Source organism: Chiloscyllium plagiosum, chromosome 2, assembly GCF_004010195.1.
Source record: "Chiloscyllium plagiosum isolate BGI_BamShark_2017 chromosome 2, ASM401019v2, whole genome shotgun sequence".
Lineage (NCBI taxonomy): Eukaryota > Metazoa > Chordata > Chondrichthyes > Orectolobiformes > Hemiscylliidae > Chiloscyllium > Chiloscyllium plagiosum.
In genome coordinates, this window is record NC_057711.1 from 15355030 (window position 1) to 15372408 (window position 17379).

The 17379-nt window shown below is 38.9% G+C and overlaps 1 protein-coding gene across 3 annotated transcripts in view; it reads right to left on the reverse strand.

Moving 5' to 3' along the window:
• Positions 1 to 3532: 3532 nt before the first annotated feature.
• Positions 3533 to 17379, reverse strand: part of fbxo8 (F-box protein 8) — a 58664-nt gene continuing 44817 nt past the window's right edge. For all 3 annotated transcript variants that reach the window (XM_043704544.1, XM_043704535.1, XM_043704555.1), the window contains exons 5-6: positions 15933 to 16129; positions 3533 to 10611 (exon numbers count right to left, since the gene is read on the reverse strand). In XM_043704544.1, the coding sequence (XP_043560479.1) occupies positions 10424 to 10611; positions 15933 to 16129 (385 nt within the window). In that variant the 3' untranslated portion in view covers positions 3533 to 10423. The remainder of the gene's footprint in view (positions 10612 to 15932; positions 16130 to 17379) is intronic.

Below are 17379 nucleotides of genomic sequence, written 5' to 3' on the forward strand. Positions count from 1 at the left end.
TGAAAATTAGGGCCCGACTCTTCAGAACAAATGTTAGGAAGCACTTCTACACACCATGGTAAATATTTGGAACACTTCCACAAAAGACGGTGGATGTTTGATCAGTTGTTGGTTTTAAATGTGTTAGATTTTTTTGTTAAGCAAAGCTATTAAGGTATATAGGCCACACACAGATCAGCCATGATCCCATTGAATGACGGAACAGACGCGAGGGGTTGAATGGCCTGCTCCTCTCCCTGTGTTCTTACATGAAGTTGAATTGAAGGGCGTTTTCTTCACCTTGTAAAGCCTTCCATTATGCCCCGATTCTAGCGATGTGGAAACGGGCACACCTCCTGCGCTTTGCTTTGTCATGGGGCCGTTATTAAACAGCGCACTCGCGGCGATCATCTCTCGTTCACAAACGATCAGCAGCGTTTTGGGGTAAAACGGAAACAGGGAACATCTCCCTGAACCATATTGCGGCACAGGAACGGGCCGGTACCCAGAACAACTCAGAGCCATTAGCGGTGATATAAGTTAGGTTTGTCGTTCAGATGCTACAAAACTGGAGGGATTTACAATGCACCTGGATGCTCACTGATAAACACTGCCCAAAGCCCCTTATCACATCTATTGGGAGGATAGGGTCTGGAACTGGGATAATTGGATGACGGATTGTCCTGGAAATTAAATCTGTGCTCGGTCTTTCTGCTAACGATTTAGTCTCGGCATCATTCCAAAGATTCCCCGATAGGAGGAACCGATATGATAAACTGGCGCATTCAAACGTGTTCAGGCGACGCCCGATCAAACTCATCAAGCAGGAAGGCCGGGCGTTCTTGTACTGTATGGGACCCTAGCTCCTGGTGAAGTTCCGCCTCGCAGGCTGTGCATATTCCAGTTTGATTCAGTCATTGTCCCCTCATATTTGAGCCCAGGGAGTCAAATATAGGGGCGTAAAAGGAATCAGGGCATAATAAAGTAGACCAATCTCTGGCGCAAAGATTTGTTAGACGTAATTTCGACCTAAAGTCCCTGGACTCTTTACACTCGTCTCCGTGCTTCTCTCAATTCGTTCACTCACACTGTTTTTAAACGGACTTGTAAACTCTCCACTCTGCACTGCATCTGCCCACTACAATCCCTCCTCTCCAGCCATCTCCTGACAATATTCACTACCACACATCCTCCTGGCTCACCCAACACCAGGTTATAGTCCAACAGGTTTATTTGGAAGCACTAGCTTTCGGAGCGCCGCTCTTTCATCCACAACCATCCGATGAAGGAGCAGCACTTTGAAAGCTAGTGCCTCTAAATAAACCTGTTGGACTCTCACCTGGTGCTGTGTGATTTTTAACATTGTCCATCCCAATCCAACACCGGCACCTCCAAATCCTGGCTCACCCTTCATCTCAGAACCCTCTCATTCCAAATATTCATTCCGAATAATGCTCCCCCGATACCCAGAGAGCGGTCATAACGTCTCCTAAACCTGTGCTCTCTAGATCTGAACTCCCCCACTTCAAGGAAAATACCTTGTCTATTCACCTTATCCGTGCTCCTCATGATTTTATCAACCTCTATAAGGTCACCTCTCAGCCTCTGACTCTCCTGGCTACGTTGAAGGCTACAGGACAGGCTGAGAGTAGTTAATAGTGTATAGTATCCTGGGCTTTTTGTTGGGCACATAGTGTAAGAGTAAGGTGGTTATTCTTGCTGCAAAGTTGTGTTCGGTTCTGGGTTTGACAGTTTGGAAAATAAGTGAATGGTATCAGAATGGAGAAAAGATTCCTGAAAATGGCCCCAGGGCCGAGGAACTAAAGTTATCAAGGTAGATTCGACAGTCTGGGATAGTATTCCTTGCAAAAAAAAGTTAAAATATTCAAAATCATGAGTGGCATTGACAGAAAATTAGATAGGGAAGAGTTGTTCCCATTGGAGAAAGAACTAGGAATTTAAGGGCTTTAAACTAATTGGTAACAGGAGCAACAGACGTAGGAGGAGAAACATTCTCAGCCTTTGGGATGTGAAATACACTATGTTGCGGAGGCCGGTTCAATACAGAATGAAAAAGTGTTGCTGGAAAAGCGCAGCAGTTCAGTCAGCATCCAAGGAGCAGGAGAATCGACGTTTCGGGCATGAGCCCTTCTTCAGGAATCAATACAGAATAGCAAGGAAAAGCAGACAAAACGTACTGAGTACGCTACGGCACTGCTGAGGGATTTGGAATGTGCGATTGAGCAATGTTGGGTGGGATCAGTAAATACAGGCAAGAGACAGTCTGAGAATTGTCAGCATAGAACATAGAAGTGTACAGGCCCTTCGGCCCACGATGTTGTGCTGATCTTAGATTAAGATCAACCTAACCCACACGCCCCTCAATTTACTGCCATGCATAGATAAGGTTGGCAGGGGTGGACGAGAGGTGAAAGATAGCATTTTCATACAAACCAACGAATTAGTAGTAGACCACTCAGGCCCTCAAGCCTGTTGTACCATTCGATAAGATTATGGCATATCTGTTTTACATTCTCGCCTACCCCCATTAAGCTGTTATGGGGTGGTGCTGAGTTCTAAAGGGACTGCCATTGGTGTAGCAGTGCTGTGACATAGTGACTGATTTCTAAGGAAAACTGCGCTGCGCAACAGTTTTTCCCTGATAATTTTGATTTCCATATTCTCTTCTGCTCAAGTTTTATGAAATAAAATCATGTTAAATGAAGTAACTATGAATCAATGACAAATCAGTACGAAATGAAAGTTTTATTACAATTACTGGGTGCAGTATGCGTACCTGCCAGGAAACTCCTGCATTTTAGTCTAATTTAAATAGATCACTAAGTTAAGATTGTATCCAAGAAGTGGCTTTTATTCTACAAACTATAAATACACAACACTACCCGCCACCTCCCCCAGCCCAGATAAAAAGTCATAACACACAGCATATTGGTTGCAAAGTATGAAAATTGCACTTTCAATTCAGATAATCTAGGCACACCGTAAAATAAAATTTGAAATGGTATTATTCCTGTAAAATGAAGCAATTCCCCTAGTAAGCTTTAAAGCTATGACACACTTTTAATTAGAGTGCTCAGACTTTTACTATTCAAGAGTTACCTGGGTGTCTACCACAGGTTGAAGATAAACTGTGTTACCCTTTCCAAAGTTCCTTACTCTTGAAAAAAAATCAGAAAATAGTGCAAATATAAATAGGATAAGTTGCCTGGGAGGGCTGAATTACCAAAGGTTAGGGTCACAGATCAGATAGCCCTGCTCCAGACAGAAACTAAATTGGTCTCCCTATTAAAGGAGTTAAAAGGCACCAAGAACAGTTTTTAATTCCCTAGCGCAGTTTAAGAAAACTCACTAACGGACCATTTTGAGTGTAAATAAATATGATGTCAGGCAGTAAACAACTTTACACTGAAGATCTTTTTCTGAACAATTCTTGAATAATTTGGTATCCTGTTCTTCAATGATGTTCTTTTTATTTATTATAATCAAATTAATTGAGTGCAAACATCCTATCAGCAAAAAGCACACAAAAGGATAACACTTTAAGATCAACTTTAATTATGTACAACTTGACAAATTGTGCTCTGTACAAAACGTGACCCAAGAAACTAGAAAGCATCTTCACTGCTGTTACCCTGTGAAAACCATAAGTAGATGGGTAGCATGCATAATTCCCAAAATTCAATGATAGTTATTTTAACAATTCATTGTCGAAAGGCAATGCACTATTTTCCTTCTATCAAGATTATTCACTAGTGTGCTAATTTTTAGTTGAAGGAAGTGCATGGAGAGGTACTAAATTTAAATGTATTTTTCTAGTAAACTTTAAATGCACATCTTAAAATTATTTAAAATGTACAAGTTTAAATATAAAATTGAATATAATACGATTTAATTCTGTATCACTTCTTCATACTTTTAGGGATTAAAAAAAAACATTTCTACAAAGCATGGAACGAGGCATTTATTAGAGTCAAGACTGTGGTGACTCTAATCTCCAGCATCTGCAGTACTCACGTTCGCCTAGGCATTTATTGTACAACTGACAAAATCAAAGCATGAGCTGCAGAGTGAATTGCCAAACAAGTTCAAATTAATCAAAATTCCTTTGTAAACATTCTGAATTAAAATTGTAAAGTCGGTACATAAATTGACTTTCTACTGAATGTAAGATTTGTTAAAATACCATACAAAAAACAATACCAATTTGACAAGTTGTTTTTAAGAAAAGGTATAAACCTCAAAGTATTTGTCATTAACAAGTGTAAAAAAATGATAACTATTCAGTGCCATTAAACCATACATCCTTCCAGCCATTTAAAACAGAATCCTATATATGCAATGTTTCACCTCAAAAGATTGTTAGTCTGCAAGTTGAGACAAATGGATTTACACTGAAAATACACATTTGAAGATACTTCAGGGGTCGGACAACTTCAATCTTCGCTGCCATAAAATTGCAAGTTTTAAATCACAGAAAAGTGGAGTGTTGAAAATAGATGTAAAATATTCCACTTTAGAGGAAAGTTTTCTCTGGGATGTGAGCGTGTAACTAAAGTCATAGCATATAAAATGTCAATGATGCTGCTTTACCCAGTGCACAGAGGAAATCCTCCTCAGAACTGTTCATATGTCAACTGCAAAAGGGTACAAATAAAATTACTTGAAGCATACAAAATGTGACTAAGTGCATTTCTTAGCACGTGACTAATCATTGTAATGCAATAATTTCCTCCAATCAAATATTTTAAAAATCATGGTTTATTGCTGCACAACTACAATACAGCATAAAATTGTTTACACAAAAGACTAATTAGTAATGAAAATCTGTGTAGCTTTGTATTTTTTAATAAAACCAAATTTTCCAAAAAGTAGATTTGAGTGGTATTTTATACATAGCTTTCTATTTATAGAAGATTGTTCAAGAAGTGGTGTTCCATAACAATACGTATGATTTTAAAAATGATTTTGTTGCACCACAGCCAATTTTTGTTTTTCAGCACTACCCCTTTACTGTGAACCACAGTAAAATCTGTAAACTTCACCAGTGCCAGAACATCAGATTTCTCGTGCTGCTGGATGCATTTTGAAACTATTTTCCTTATCGTAATTTTCAGTAAAACCATGAAACATCAGATCGGTTATGTAATTTTAAAAAAAACTCTGCAAATAAAATACTATAGAAAGAGGGAACACTTTTTTTTTTAACTTTTTTGCAATTATAAAACATTGGGTCCAGATGCAACTAAATTAATGTAGATGTTTTCAGGATATTTAGCTTGCTTCTCAAATCTTTTCTCCAAGAAGCAATACATTTCAAATGAGGATTAGAGATGGGTATACTTGGATTTATAAGCTTGTTAAAAAGAGAACATTCCCCGCACTGTAGTCAGTATCACTGAACCTTGCATTAAGCAGCAAAACAAAGCTGTAAAATAGGAAATTTAACTCCATACTCGAACTGTGGTGAAGTGAATGAGTTTACTATTTCTATTGGGCCATACGGTACCAGGACATGCAGCATTAGGGCATATCACAATGTTTCTATTCAAAGTGCAGGCAGGACGGAATCAGTAATAATGGATGGGGCTCCCTGGTAAATATCTTGCTCAGTATTTTGGGATCAATGAAATAACTGCATGTAATCTTTGGGTGTGTCAGTTCCCCAGCAGTTTTGAATTAGGGGTGCCTTATCTTCAACTTTACTTACTGGAAGTTAATTCTAGTGTCTTTTTGTCAAATTTCAAAATAGCTAAATTTCTCCAAGGTGTGGCACAAAGTGCAGTTAACAGTCTTAACTGGACCACTGGTACACTGGACGAGAGCAAAACACTGTTTACATTATTGACAAAATGAAACCCATAAATTGGCCAGTGTCTTTCAAATTTTATTACAGCCAACTGCATGAAATCAAAATGGTGCAGGGAAGATTTTCTGTGTATGTGGCCTGTAAAAAAAAACTGTAAACACATTCTTGTGAAAATGACCCTTGCTAAACAGGTTCAGGACAAGGCAGGGCTCTTGCACAGTCAACCTCCACTGCTGGGCTTAAGTACGAACTACTAACTGTTTACACTTGTGGAGAGAAACAAACAATGTGACAACTACTGAATACAGACTAAGTGGCGGACTAGTCACTTTAAACTCAGCAAAGGCAATCACTTCACTTTGAGGACTCGCATTTGTTTCATTAGTAATATAGAATGCATTCTTCATAAGCATATTATTACTTCATTACATATTTAGCACATAAAAAAGGTTGTCTTTACCAAGCTATAATTGTACTCAGAATTGTTCAGATGGATGGAAAATCAGAAGTTGACTAAGCAGAGAGTGAATATCTTTGGCCAATATCATCTCCAAAACACTATTTTGACATTTGAGTGAAAGAGTATGCTTGGATGGAAGCAAGGTGACTTTGGTCCTATGTTCTCAAAGCTAATCAGTAAGGTTCTTCCCACCTCATTTTGCAGTATGCTGTAGACTAATTAATAGAGATTGGTTGCGAATGATTAGTCAAGAACCTCTTCATCACTAAATTTTACAGCTATCAGTATTGAAGAAGAAGAAATAGATGGACCCTGCATCTCTATTGTCTAGTAATTCCTATGTTCTGATATAAAATCAGACTTATGTAAGGCTAGTATGTACAATCTATTGACAAAAATTATGTAAAAAACATTCATTCACCACCAACTACAATTGTATTTTAAAATTAATCTAAAAAGCGATTTTCCCCCTCACCATTTTATTTTACAACCAGGGGCTAGATTTACAGAAGGTTGCCATTTATAAAACATGACAGCAGCAATTGTCAACAGATGAATGTGGATTAGAAAATTTATATAAAATATTCAATTAATTCTACAATAAACACCTGTGCAAAAGAGCATTTACCAACTCACAATTCAAAATACATTTCAGTTACAGCAACCTGAAATTTGAAAAGCGTATTTAATAAACATTTTCTGTTATGATTTGATTTTTGTTTTGCTTCTACAATTTTGCAGCATGGCAAAACCAGTCACAATGAATTTTCAATTGCTAGATTTTAGTCAGTCATTCACCTCAAAGTCCTACTCTCATGGCTCATACAGAGGAATCTCAGATAAATTGCTTTTATATAGGAAAGCTGGCCTTACGAAATAGAAATCATCTACTACCACTACTTTGTAAGATGATAATATTGTCACTTGATATATTATACCATTTCCCTTTTTAATTCATCCCTTACATGGATAGGATTATCATGTGCTGCAATCAGAAGCTCAAGGAAAGTGTGCAACAAATTTTGAAAATTACAGGAAAAATGATGGTGAGGGCACTAATGCTTCTCCTGCAACGTTTGCTAAATGCAATGCAGGCAGGATGTTCCTCCTCCAATGTTGGAAAGGTGGGGAGTTGTTTATGATGGTAATTTGATAACTAAATGAACATCCACTAATGGGGATCTTTCCCTGGTGTGGCCTTCAAAGATTGGCTTTCCACCTACTAGGCAACTAATATATATATAAAATCAATACCCTGATTAAGGGCATCTTGCACCTTTGTTGGCACAGTGCCAATGGTTGAACAGTACTTCACTGCGTGTAAAGACTGCTGATGCAACTTTGAGGGCCGGGGTAAGGGATTGGAGAAAACACGGAGAGTCCAAGTCTGATTGCACATATGCTGAGTTTATAAATGGAAAGGGTGGTCCCACCAATCCATGCATGTATCTGGTGAGGCTCAGCTTTGAGGAGTTATAATTAGTTGCAAGTAGAAGCACCGTCACAGTCCCTGACCTGCCCAAGCAGAGCCCACTCCATGGTCTGCCTAAACTTCACAGCTAGCCACCCATCTTCAAATGGAGAGCAAGCCTGGTGATCTCTGATAAAATTCCTGATCCTGTCCTGTTGCTGATGGGTGAGGGTTTGGAGCAACCATTTGTCCAAACATTGGGATTCTGAAGACAGAGAAAAGTTTGGCCTCTTAGCTCAGAATCACGAGGGGCAGAGATAAGGTGAATAGCAAGGGTCTGTTTCCTGGGTGGGGGGTTCAAAATTAGGGAGCATATTTTTAAGGTGAGAGGAGAAGTTTTTTTTAAAAACAGAAGTTGACCTCATGTCCTTTTTAAAAACAGTGTTTCGTGGAATGAACTGCCAGACGAAGTGGTGCTTGCAGGTACAGTTAATCAACACTATAAAGACATTTGGAAAAATACATGAATATGAAAAGTTTGGAGGGATATTGGCCAAACACAGGCAAGTGGCACTAGTTTAGTTTCGGAACATGGTTGGCACGGACTGGTTGGACTGAAGGGTCTATTTCCATGCTGTATGGCTCAATAAGACCAGATGAACTGTTTCTCTAACATTGAAACAGTGAGTAAATCTTATAAGTGGGTTTATTGTTAGGCTATTGCCTAATGTGAGGCAAGTTTCAGCTATTTTGTACTGTAGGATTATGAACTGTACTCAGAGGTGCAAGGAGGAGGCTGCCAAAATCTACTTAATACAGAAGTCTTTCATCCAAACAAAATACTTGAACTACATGGGATTGGGAAAAGTAGAAACTGAAGTTCCAGAGAAAGTATGATAGGTCTTTGCCTAAGATACCAAACCTTAAATATTATTTTTTCATTCATTTGTTGGTGCACGGCCTTTCATGCACCTGAATGAAACTTATCTACTTTAATCTATAAAGTGTGCTAATGGTAAATGTTCAGCGATCATTGGAATGCTTGAATGGTATTATATTCACATTATGGAACTGGAAACATATCACATGGAAAAAAAAAGACTATTTCAGTGCATCATAGAGAAGCAATTAAAATACTACCATATTGCACCCTAATCCCACCAAGCTTGTGTTTTTCTTAAATCAAATAGCCCTGCACTACATAAATAACTCCTTGATGGAATATTTACCAGTGACATTGGGTGGACCTATGATGTAGGTAGTACAATTCTAAATTACTTCTTGCTTTCCTCCATTTGGTGACTATCGGAATACACATTAAGACTGATGCAGCAGCAATGGATGTACTGGCATACAGATTTGTTTCTGCTGCATAAAATATGATCCAAGTTTTTCAATCAAAAATATTTTTAGACATTAGGTTTTATATTTTTTCAAACAAGTCTCTCCTCACCTTAGTTTGATGCCACATACAAGTATGGGCTTTGGGAAGGTAGGGTACCTGCTGATGCCCTGTCCACGAAGCCATTATTTACATAACAGGCTTGCGACTGGCTGCACAAAGGGCTATTTAACTACACGGTGCACCACAATCAAGCCTGTCTCTATCCTTGCATTCAGGTGCACATTATTCAAGAGTTTCTGGACACAAGTCATGGAAACTTTAGATAATTGTTTCCTTGCCAACTTCGCCAAAGCCAACTTTAATTACTCTCACACATAATGGCTGAGAACAGTTACCCAAGCACAAACTATTCATCTAATGTCAAAGCCTCTATACTCCTATAAAGGCTACTCATTGAACGTGGTGATTATCTTGCATCCAAGAAGAACCAACTCGAATAATAACTGGCTTAAGCATCACAAGAGCGATTTGAATAAAATTCCTACTTTCTAGCATGCAAGTTAATACTTAAAATATCTTTCTACTAAAGTACAACTAAGATAAATGAAAGAATATGCTTAAAAAGAAAACAAACAGAGGAAAGAGGTGTTTTGAGAAAATTTAACTAGGATTTTATAGAAGTTAGTAATCACTCAAGCATTCCTTTAAACCAGCACACTTGATATAGTTTCAATGATTTTTTTGACAACAGTTTAAATAGTGTTCTTGAAGACTGGATATTAAATGAAAAAACATCTTCCGTAAGTATAAGCTGGGTAGGAGATTAACCCATAGGAAAAAGAACATTTGTGTTCTAACTATTTCATATGTCAAAAAATTCAAAACAAAGTGCTTTGTTCCTGCTTCTGTAACATAAAAATTCTAATTCAATAAAGAGAAAAAATAGTCACCTTATTTGTACAGAGGAAAATCTTTTAGTTAAAACACTTCACAATAAAATAATTATAAATCTCTCATTTTGCATTTATACACATCACATGCATTAAAAAGAAAAGGAAAAAAGGGGTGGGGAGTTCATTGCCCCACTTAATCTGTAAACCCATCCACAATTTACACTTCTTATGCCAGTTATAGATTATTTTAACTTCTAAACTGTTGCATCAGACATTGGCACTATAATATCCAACTCATGATAACTAAAATAATATTAAACACAAACGGGTAGTCAGTTACCAAAGTGCTAACAATCGCAGGATGAAAAACACAAAAAGAGCTGATTGTACACAGAGGTTACAATGGCCAGCACTAAAATAATCCTCGTGTTTACAAAAGGTCAAATACATCATTGTGCAACTTTATAGGTTTGACCTTCATGTTCTGTAGGTTTTGTTAATGGTGCATTTAGGCAGCCACATGACCAACAAGGTAGATATTGTCATACAAATGTCCTACAAAATCCTCACTAATATTGTGGGCAGCCCGACGAGTGTTCCTGATGAACTCCCGCTTAGACATCTTGTTCTTTACATGTGGACTATTCAAATCGATGGAAAGCAGGATCAATGAATAGCAAAGTACATACACAGCATCTGTACAATAGAAACAGAACTTGTTGTTAATTTATGTAAAATCCATCATTAAATGAGATGTCCAAATTATACTGAACTGTTATCTTGCTAATGACAATGTTGGGCAGTAGTATCACTATAGCAGCATTTTACACAAAGGCTGATTTTTCCATTTTACCAACAGATGATCCCTGATAACTTTGGCAATGGAAGTCAGATTCCAGTTATGAATCTTACTGACACCATTTAATTAAAAGACTAACTTCCTATTGATCTTCAAAAAAAAAAACTTTCATCACTTTTATTTAAATTATGGGAGAGCCAGACTAGATGTCAGGCAGTTCCCAGGGATTTGTGACCTCTGGAATGCACTGCTAGATACAGTAGTGGATGTGACTCCGATTGCCTACAAAAATGAAGCTGCTCTTGACTGGGCTAGAGAACAAATGCATCATATAGAAGGCAAATGTCTGGTCCATGTAGCCTGTCACACACAACTGCAATGTCGTGAGCATGACAAAAAATACACTGCTTATATCAGTTACAAATCATGCAATCTTCTGGGAGAAATGATCCGACAGGAAACCATTCTATCCTAATGTACATTGCACAGTAACCACCATTTAAATCATCATCAGCTTTAATGCAGTCCCAAGGCACTTCATTGAAGGAGTGTCAAATACTATTTAACATGGAGCCTTGAAAACTACAACAAGTGACCAAATGAATAGCCAAAAGCTAGATTTCAAGGAAAGCACAAGAGATGGATAAATTTGGGGGGGGGGGAAATCTAAAACCTAAGACTGAGCAACTATCGGAAGACAACATTCCAAAGTGCGATAAAGGGGTTAAAACAAACTCTACATTAAAAGTTCAATGTTTCTAACAGAGTTAATGCTCATAAGAAGGGAAATGTAGAAAATCAAAGGTTCATAGCGTAATGTTAGTTTAATTTCTGGGATGAACTCCTTATGAGCTCTGTTCCATGCAAGCATGGGGGAATTTAGTGTTGAACTTCCTCACGCATCTACAAATCTGAAGGGAGTTAGCTTATCCAAATTCAGCAGCATAGAATCATATTGCAAAACATACATACATTCTGGTCTTATCTCAGATCCTTGAAACAGCCAAGTCTATTGGTCACTCTCCTCTGAACATGCACCTCAAAACACTAAATATTTCTCTCATCAAAACTTTAGAAGAAAAATTACCGAATAAATTGTATGATATGCATTAAATGGTACATTCATTAATTCACAATATCAGGTGGTTTGAGATATTCTGAAAATGAAATAATACAAGGTATTGTCACATGTGTTGAATTTTCTATGGATTTTGCTCTCACTTCCCTGATAAGCCACCCATATTATGAGGAATTCTGGTGGTCTGGACAGCAGAAAATCCCGTAGATCCCTATGAATTTAACTGATCAATGATACTCACTCCTTAAATTGATGAAGCACACTTGTATCAAAATGCTATTTCTTTAATTAATCTGCTCTTGGGTGTTCAATTTTACTCATAAGGCAATAATAAACAACCTAATATGCTACTGACACATTGTCCTGATGAGATGGGATTCTGGCTAGTTTCAGAATATACTTTAACCGCGCAGCGTGAAAACCTTCATACGAGTTAGAATCTAGAATCCCTGCAGTGTGGAAACAGGCCATTTGGTCCAACAAGTCTACATCAACCCTCTGAAGAGTATCCCACCCAGACCCATTCCCCTACACTATTACTTTACATTTCCCCTGACTAATGCAACTAACCTACACATCCCTGAACACTATGGGCGATTTAGCATGGGCAATTCACCTAACCTGCACATCTTTGTATTGTAGGAGAAAACCCACGCAGACATGGGGAAGAATGTGCAAACTCAACATATTCGCCCGAGGTTGGAATCAAACTTGGGTCCCTGGCGATGTGAGGCAGCAGTGCTAGAATTTAAATAAATACTGTGCGATACTGTGCAATTGTTGTGCACTTTCACAAGCACTTAATAAATTCACTTCAGAATTTTTTAAAAAACAAAATATCCTGTATCAACTGCACTCAAACTATGAAATATTTATCTAGGGGAAGATTTCCTCCCAAATTGGAGTGTTCTCAACACAATAAAAGGTACAGAAGACCATCCTGGATGGCGGAAGACAGAATGCAAAGAAATTTTGGCATTCACAAATGATTGATTAATGGGCTCTAATCAGACTAGACACAGAAACAGCAAAAAGGAGCAGGATTACGCCATTTGACCCTTCAGGTTTACTTGGTCACTCAATATGATCATCCAACACAGTACCCTGCTCTTAACTACATTAATGCTACTTTCGGGGACAGAAAATTCCACAAGCTTAACACTCTGGGTTAAGAAATTTCTCCTCATCTTAGTCCTAAATGGTCCACCCCATATCCTAAAATTGTGACTCCAGGTCTGGTCTCCCTGTTCATCTGGAACATCCTTCGTGCGTCTGTCTAGTCCTGTTAGAATTTTACAGGTTTCACTGAGGTCACCCCTCATTATTATTAACTCCAGTGATGCAGGCATAATCTTAATCTATTCAACCTTTCCTCATACAAGCGTCCTGCCATCCCACAAATTAGTCTGGTAAATTTTCTGTGCACTCCCTCAAAAGCCAGAACATCATTCTTCAGATAAAGGAGATCAAAACTCTACACAACACTCCAGGTGAGTTCACTAAGGCTCTGTGTGAATAAGCAAGGCATCTCTGCTCCTGTATTCAAATCGTCTGGCTATGGAAGCCAATACACCTTCTTGTCCTCTTCATTGCTCATTGCACCTATACGCTTATTTTTAGTGACTGGCGTACAAAGATATCCATTTCCCAATTGACTGTAATTCAGATACTAATCTGCCTTCCTATTTTGCTACCAAGTGGATCCCTTCACACTTATCTACATTATATTTCATCTGCCATACGTTTGTTCACTCAGTCACTAGTCCAGTTCATTATCCCACTCAATCTTGATTAGTTTGTAAACTTGAAGATATTATATTTAGTTCCTTTATCTAAATTACTAATATATACTGTGAACAGCTGGGGTCCAAGACTGAATCCTATGGTGCCCTACTAAATGTTATTTAAAATAAAACTTGCTTATTTCTATTCTTTGTTTCTGTCTGCAAACCAGTTCTCTTTCCGTGTCAATACACCACCCTCAATCCCTTGTACTTTAATTTTACATGCTAATTTCTTACACGGGAACCTTATTGAAAGCAGACTCTGTCTGATCTTGTCACTGTTTTTCCAAGTACTCCATTATTAAATCTTTGACAATGGACTCCAGCATTTTCCCTATGACCGTTGTCAGGATAATTGGTCAATAATTCTATTTTCTATTTAAATAAAAATAGTGAGGTTACTTTAGTTGCCCTCAATCCATGATTTCATCAGTTCATAAGGAGGGTCACTGGATCCAAAACATTAACCCCGATTTCCCTCCAGATGCTGCCAGACCTGCTGAGATTTTTGAGCAATTTCTGATTTTGTTTCTTAATCCATGGGAACTGTTCCAGAGTCTATGGAATTTTGAAAGACGACCACTAATGCATCCACTATTTCTAGGGCCGCTTCCTAAAGTACTCTGGGACGTAGATTAATCAGATCCTGGCCAGTTGTTGGTCTTTAATCCAATCAATTTCCTTTACACCATTTCCCTACTAATACTTGATTTCTTTCAGTTAGAACATAGAACATTACAGTGCTGTACAGGCCCTTCAACTCTCTATGTTGCACCGCCCTGTGAAACCAATCTGAAGCCCATCTAACCTACACGATTCCATTCTCGCCCATATGTCTATCCAATGACCATTTAAATGCCCGCAAAGTTGGTGAGTCCACAACTGGTGAGTTCCATGCCCCGACTACTTTGAGTAAACCTGAAGATATTCCTTCCTTCCTCTCACTACACCTAGCTTTCCCGAACAATTTTGGCATGTTATTTGTGCTCTCCTCTGAGAAGACAGTCCAAATTATTCATCCGCCATTTCTTTATGTCCATTGGTTTCTAACTGCAAAGGACCTACATTTGCCTTCACTAATCTTGTTCTCTTCATGTATCTAGAGAAGCTTTTACAATCAGCTGGTATGTTCCTCGCTAGCCTACTCCCGTACTCTGTTTTTCTCTTCTTAAATCAATCCCTTTACCCTCCTTTGCTCAAATCTAATCTACTCTCAAGCCTCAAGTCTGTTGTTGTTTACAGACAATTTTTATACCCCTTTGTTGGATCTAATATTATCCCTAATTTCTCTCAAGCTACATATCTGAGTTGCCTGTATGGCTGGTTATGTACGAGTTATGCGGTTATTGGTACAATAATACATCCATACAACTCGATTCACCCTACATCCTTGTATTTCAATGAATACTGATTAACTGGTTAGAAAGCTTATTCTTTCTAATTCTGTCGTGTAAAAATAATATGCATACATCATTAGATTTTTTAGATTACTCACAGTGTGGAAACAGGCCCTTTGGCCCAATAAGTCCACATCGACCTCCAAAGAGCAACCCACCCAGACCCATTCCCCTACATTTACTCCTTCACCTAACACTACGGCCAATTTAACATGGCCAATTCACCTAACCTGCACATGCGGGAGGAAACCGGAGTTTCCGGAGGAAACCCACGCAGACATGGGGAGAACGTGCAAACTCCACACAGACAGTTGCCTGAGGGGGGAACTGAACCCAGGTCGCTGGCACTGTGAGGCAGCAGTGCTAACCAATGTGCTACCATGCCACCCAATTTCTCCAATAAAGCAAAACTTAATAGACTAAGGCAGCAAGATCAATTGCCTTTTCTTCGATTGTGAAATTGGAAAATGTCATCTGCATCCTGAACTCTTGCGCATTCTTTTCTTTCAGGTGGCACGGTGGCTCAGTGGTTAGCCTCACAGCACCAGGGTCGCAGGTTTGATTCCAGGCTTGGGCAACTGTTCTGCATGGTTTTCCTTCGGGTGCTCCGGTTTCCTCCCACAGTCCAAAGATGTGCAGGTTAGGTGAATTGGCCATACTAAATTGCCCATAGTGTTAGGTGCATTAGTCAGAGGGAAATGGGTCTGGGTGGGTTACTCTCTGGAGGGTTGGTGTGGACTTGTTTGGCCGAAGGGCCTGTTTCTACACTGTAGGGAATCTAATCTAATCAGTAATGGTCCAAATTCCATAAACATTCGGCAGCTGCAAAGAGCCGAAGAGATCATGTTTATATAACCTCTGCAGGAATTCAAGTCAAATTCTTGGGTTCTGGCCTTTGCAAAGTCTGGTGTAGCTCTACAAAATAAAGTTGGTTGTGAAAGGTCAAAAAAGGTTATTACCTGGGCTTAGGCCAAGGTCTCTGGTAACGACCGGGTTACAAGCACAGAATCGTTGCGAAAATTTGGTAATTAGAGTCTCCAGGTACTCGCCACGTTCTTCAGGAGCATGGATGTGCCGAAAGAACTCTCTGAGTGCATTAGGTAGGAACTGGTTGCTGAAATTGTGCAGTGTCACAAGCTCATCTAACACGTCCCTCCTAGAGAAAGTAAAGGTTTGAGCTGTAAGAGAAACACTTATATCTTTTAGGGTCAAAAGTAACTCATATTTCCATCAGCTCAGACAATCACGAGCACTAGGACTGCAGTGAGCTGGTAAGTTAGCAAACTAAAAAACAAGGATGCCATGTGAGAAAAGAGAAGGTGGAAGAAGTAGAAGAGGCAGAAACAGAAGAAAAAAAAAGTATGCGCATATTTATTATTGAAGTAGCTGAAGGCAAGATCAAGAAGAGGTAAGAGTACATTATTCAGTTTTTTGAGCTTATTACACTATTCGATTTGATTAAGGCTGGGCTGAATTTTAGCTCTAACTATCTGCTTAGGTTTCACAACTCTTAATACTCTTGTGACCAAGAATCTGTCAGTTGGAAAATTTTTATCTGGCCAAGCCTCAACAGGTTGTGAAGGAGGGAGTTCCAGATTTCAATTCCCTGTTTTGTCAGAGTCATAGAGATGTACAGCACAGAAACAGACCCTTCAGTTCAACTCGTCCATGATATCCCAACCCAATCTAGTCCCACTGCCAGCACCCTGCCCATATCCCTCTAAACCCTTCCTATTCGTATACACATCAAGATGCTTTTAAAATGTTGCAATTGTACGAGTTCCGCTACTTCCTCTGGCAGCTCATTCCATACACGTACACCCTCTGCGTGAAAAAGTTGTCCCTTAGATCCCTTTTATATCTTGTCCCTCTCACCCTAAAGCTATGCCCTCTAGTTCTGGACTTCCCCACCCCAGGGATAAAACTTTGTCTATTTATCCTATCCTTGCCCTTCATGATTTTATAAACCTTTATAAAGGTCATCCCTCATCCTCCGATACTCCAGGGAAAACAGCCCTAGCCTATTCAACCTCTCCAGATAGCTCAAATCCTCTCATCCCTGGCAATATCCTTGTCAATCTTTTCTGAACCCTTTCAAGTTTCACAACATCTTTCCGATAAGAAGGACTCCAGAATTGCATGCAACATTCCAACAATATCCTGCACAGCCACAACATGACCTCTCAACTTCTGTACTCAATACTCTGACCAATAAAAGAAAGCATACCAAACACCTTCTTCACTATCCTATCAAACTGTGACTCCACTTTCAAGAAGCTATGAACCTGCATTCCATGGTCTCTTTGTTCAGTAACACTCGAGGACCTTACCATTAAGTGTATAAGTCCTGCTAAGATTTGCTTTCCCAAAATACAACACCTCACATTATCTAAATTAAACTCCATC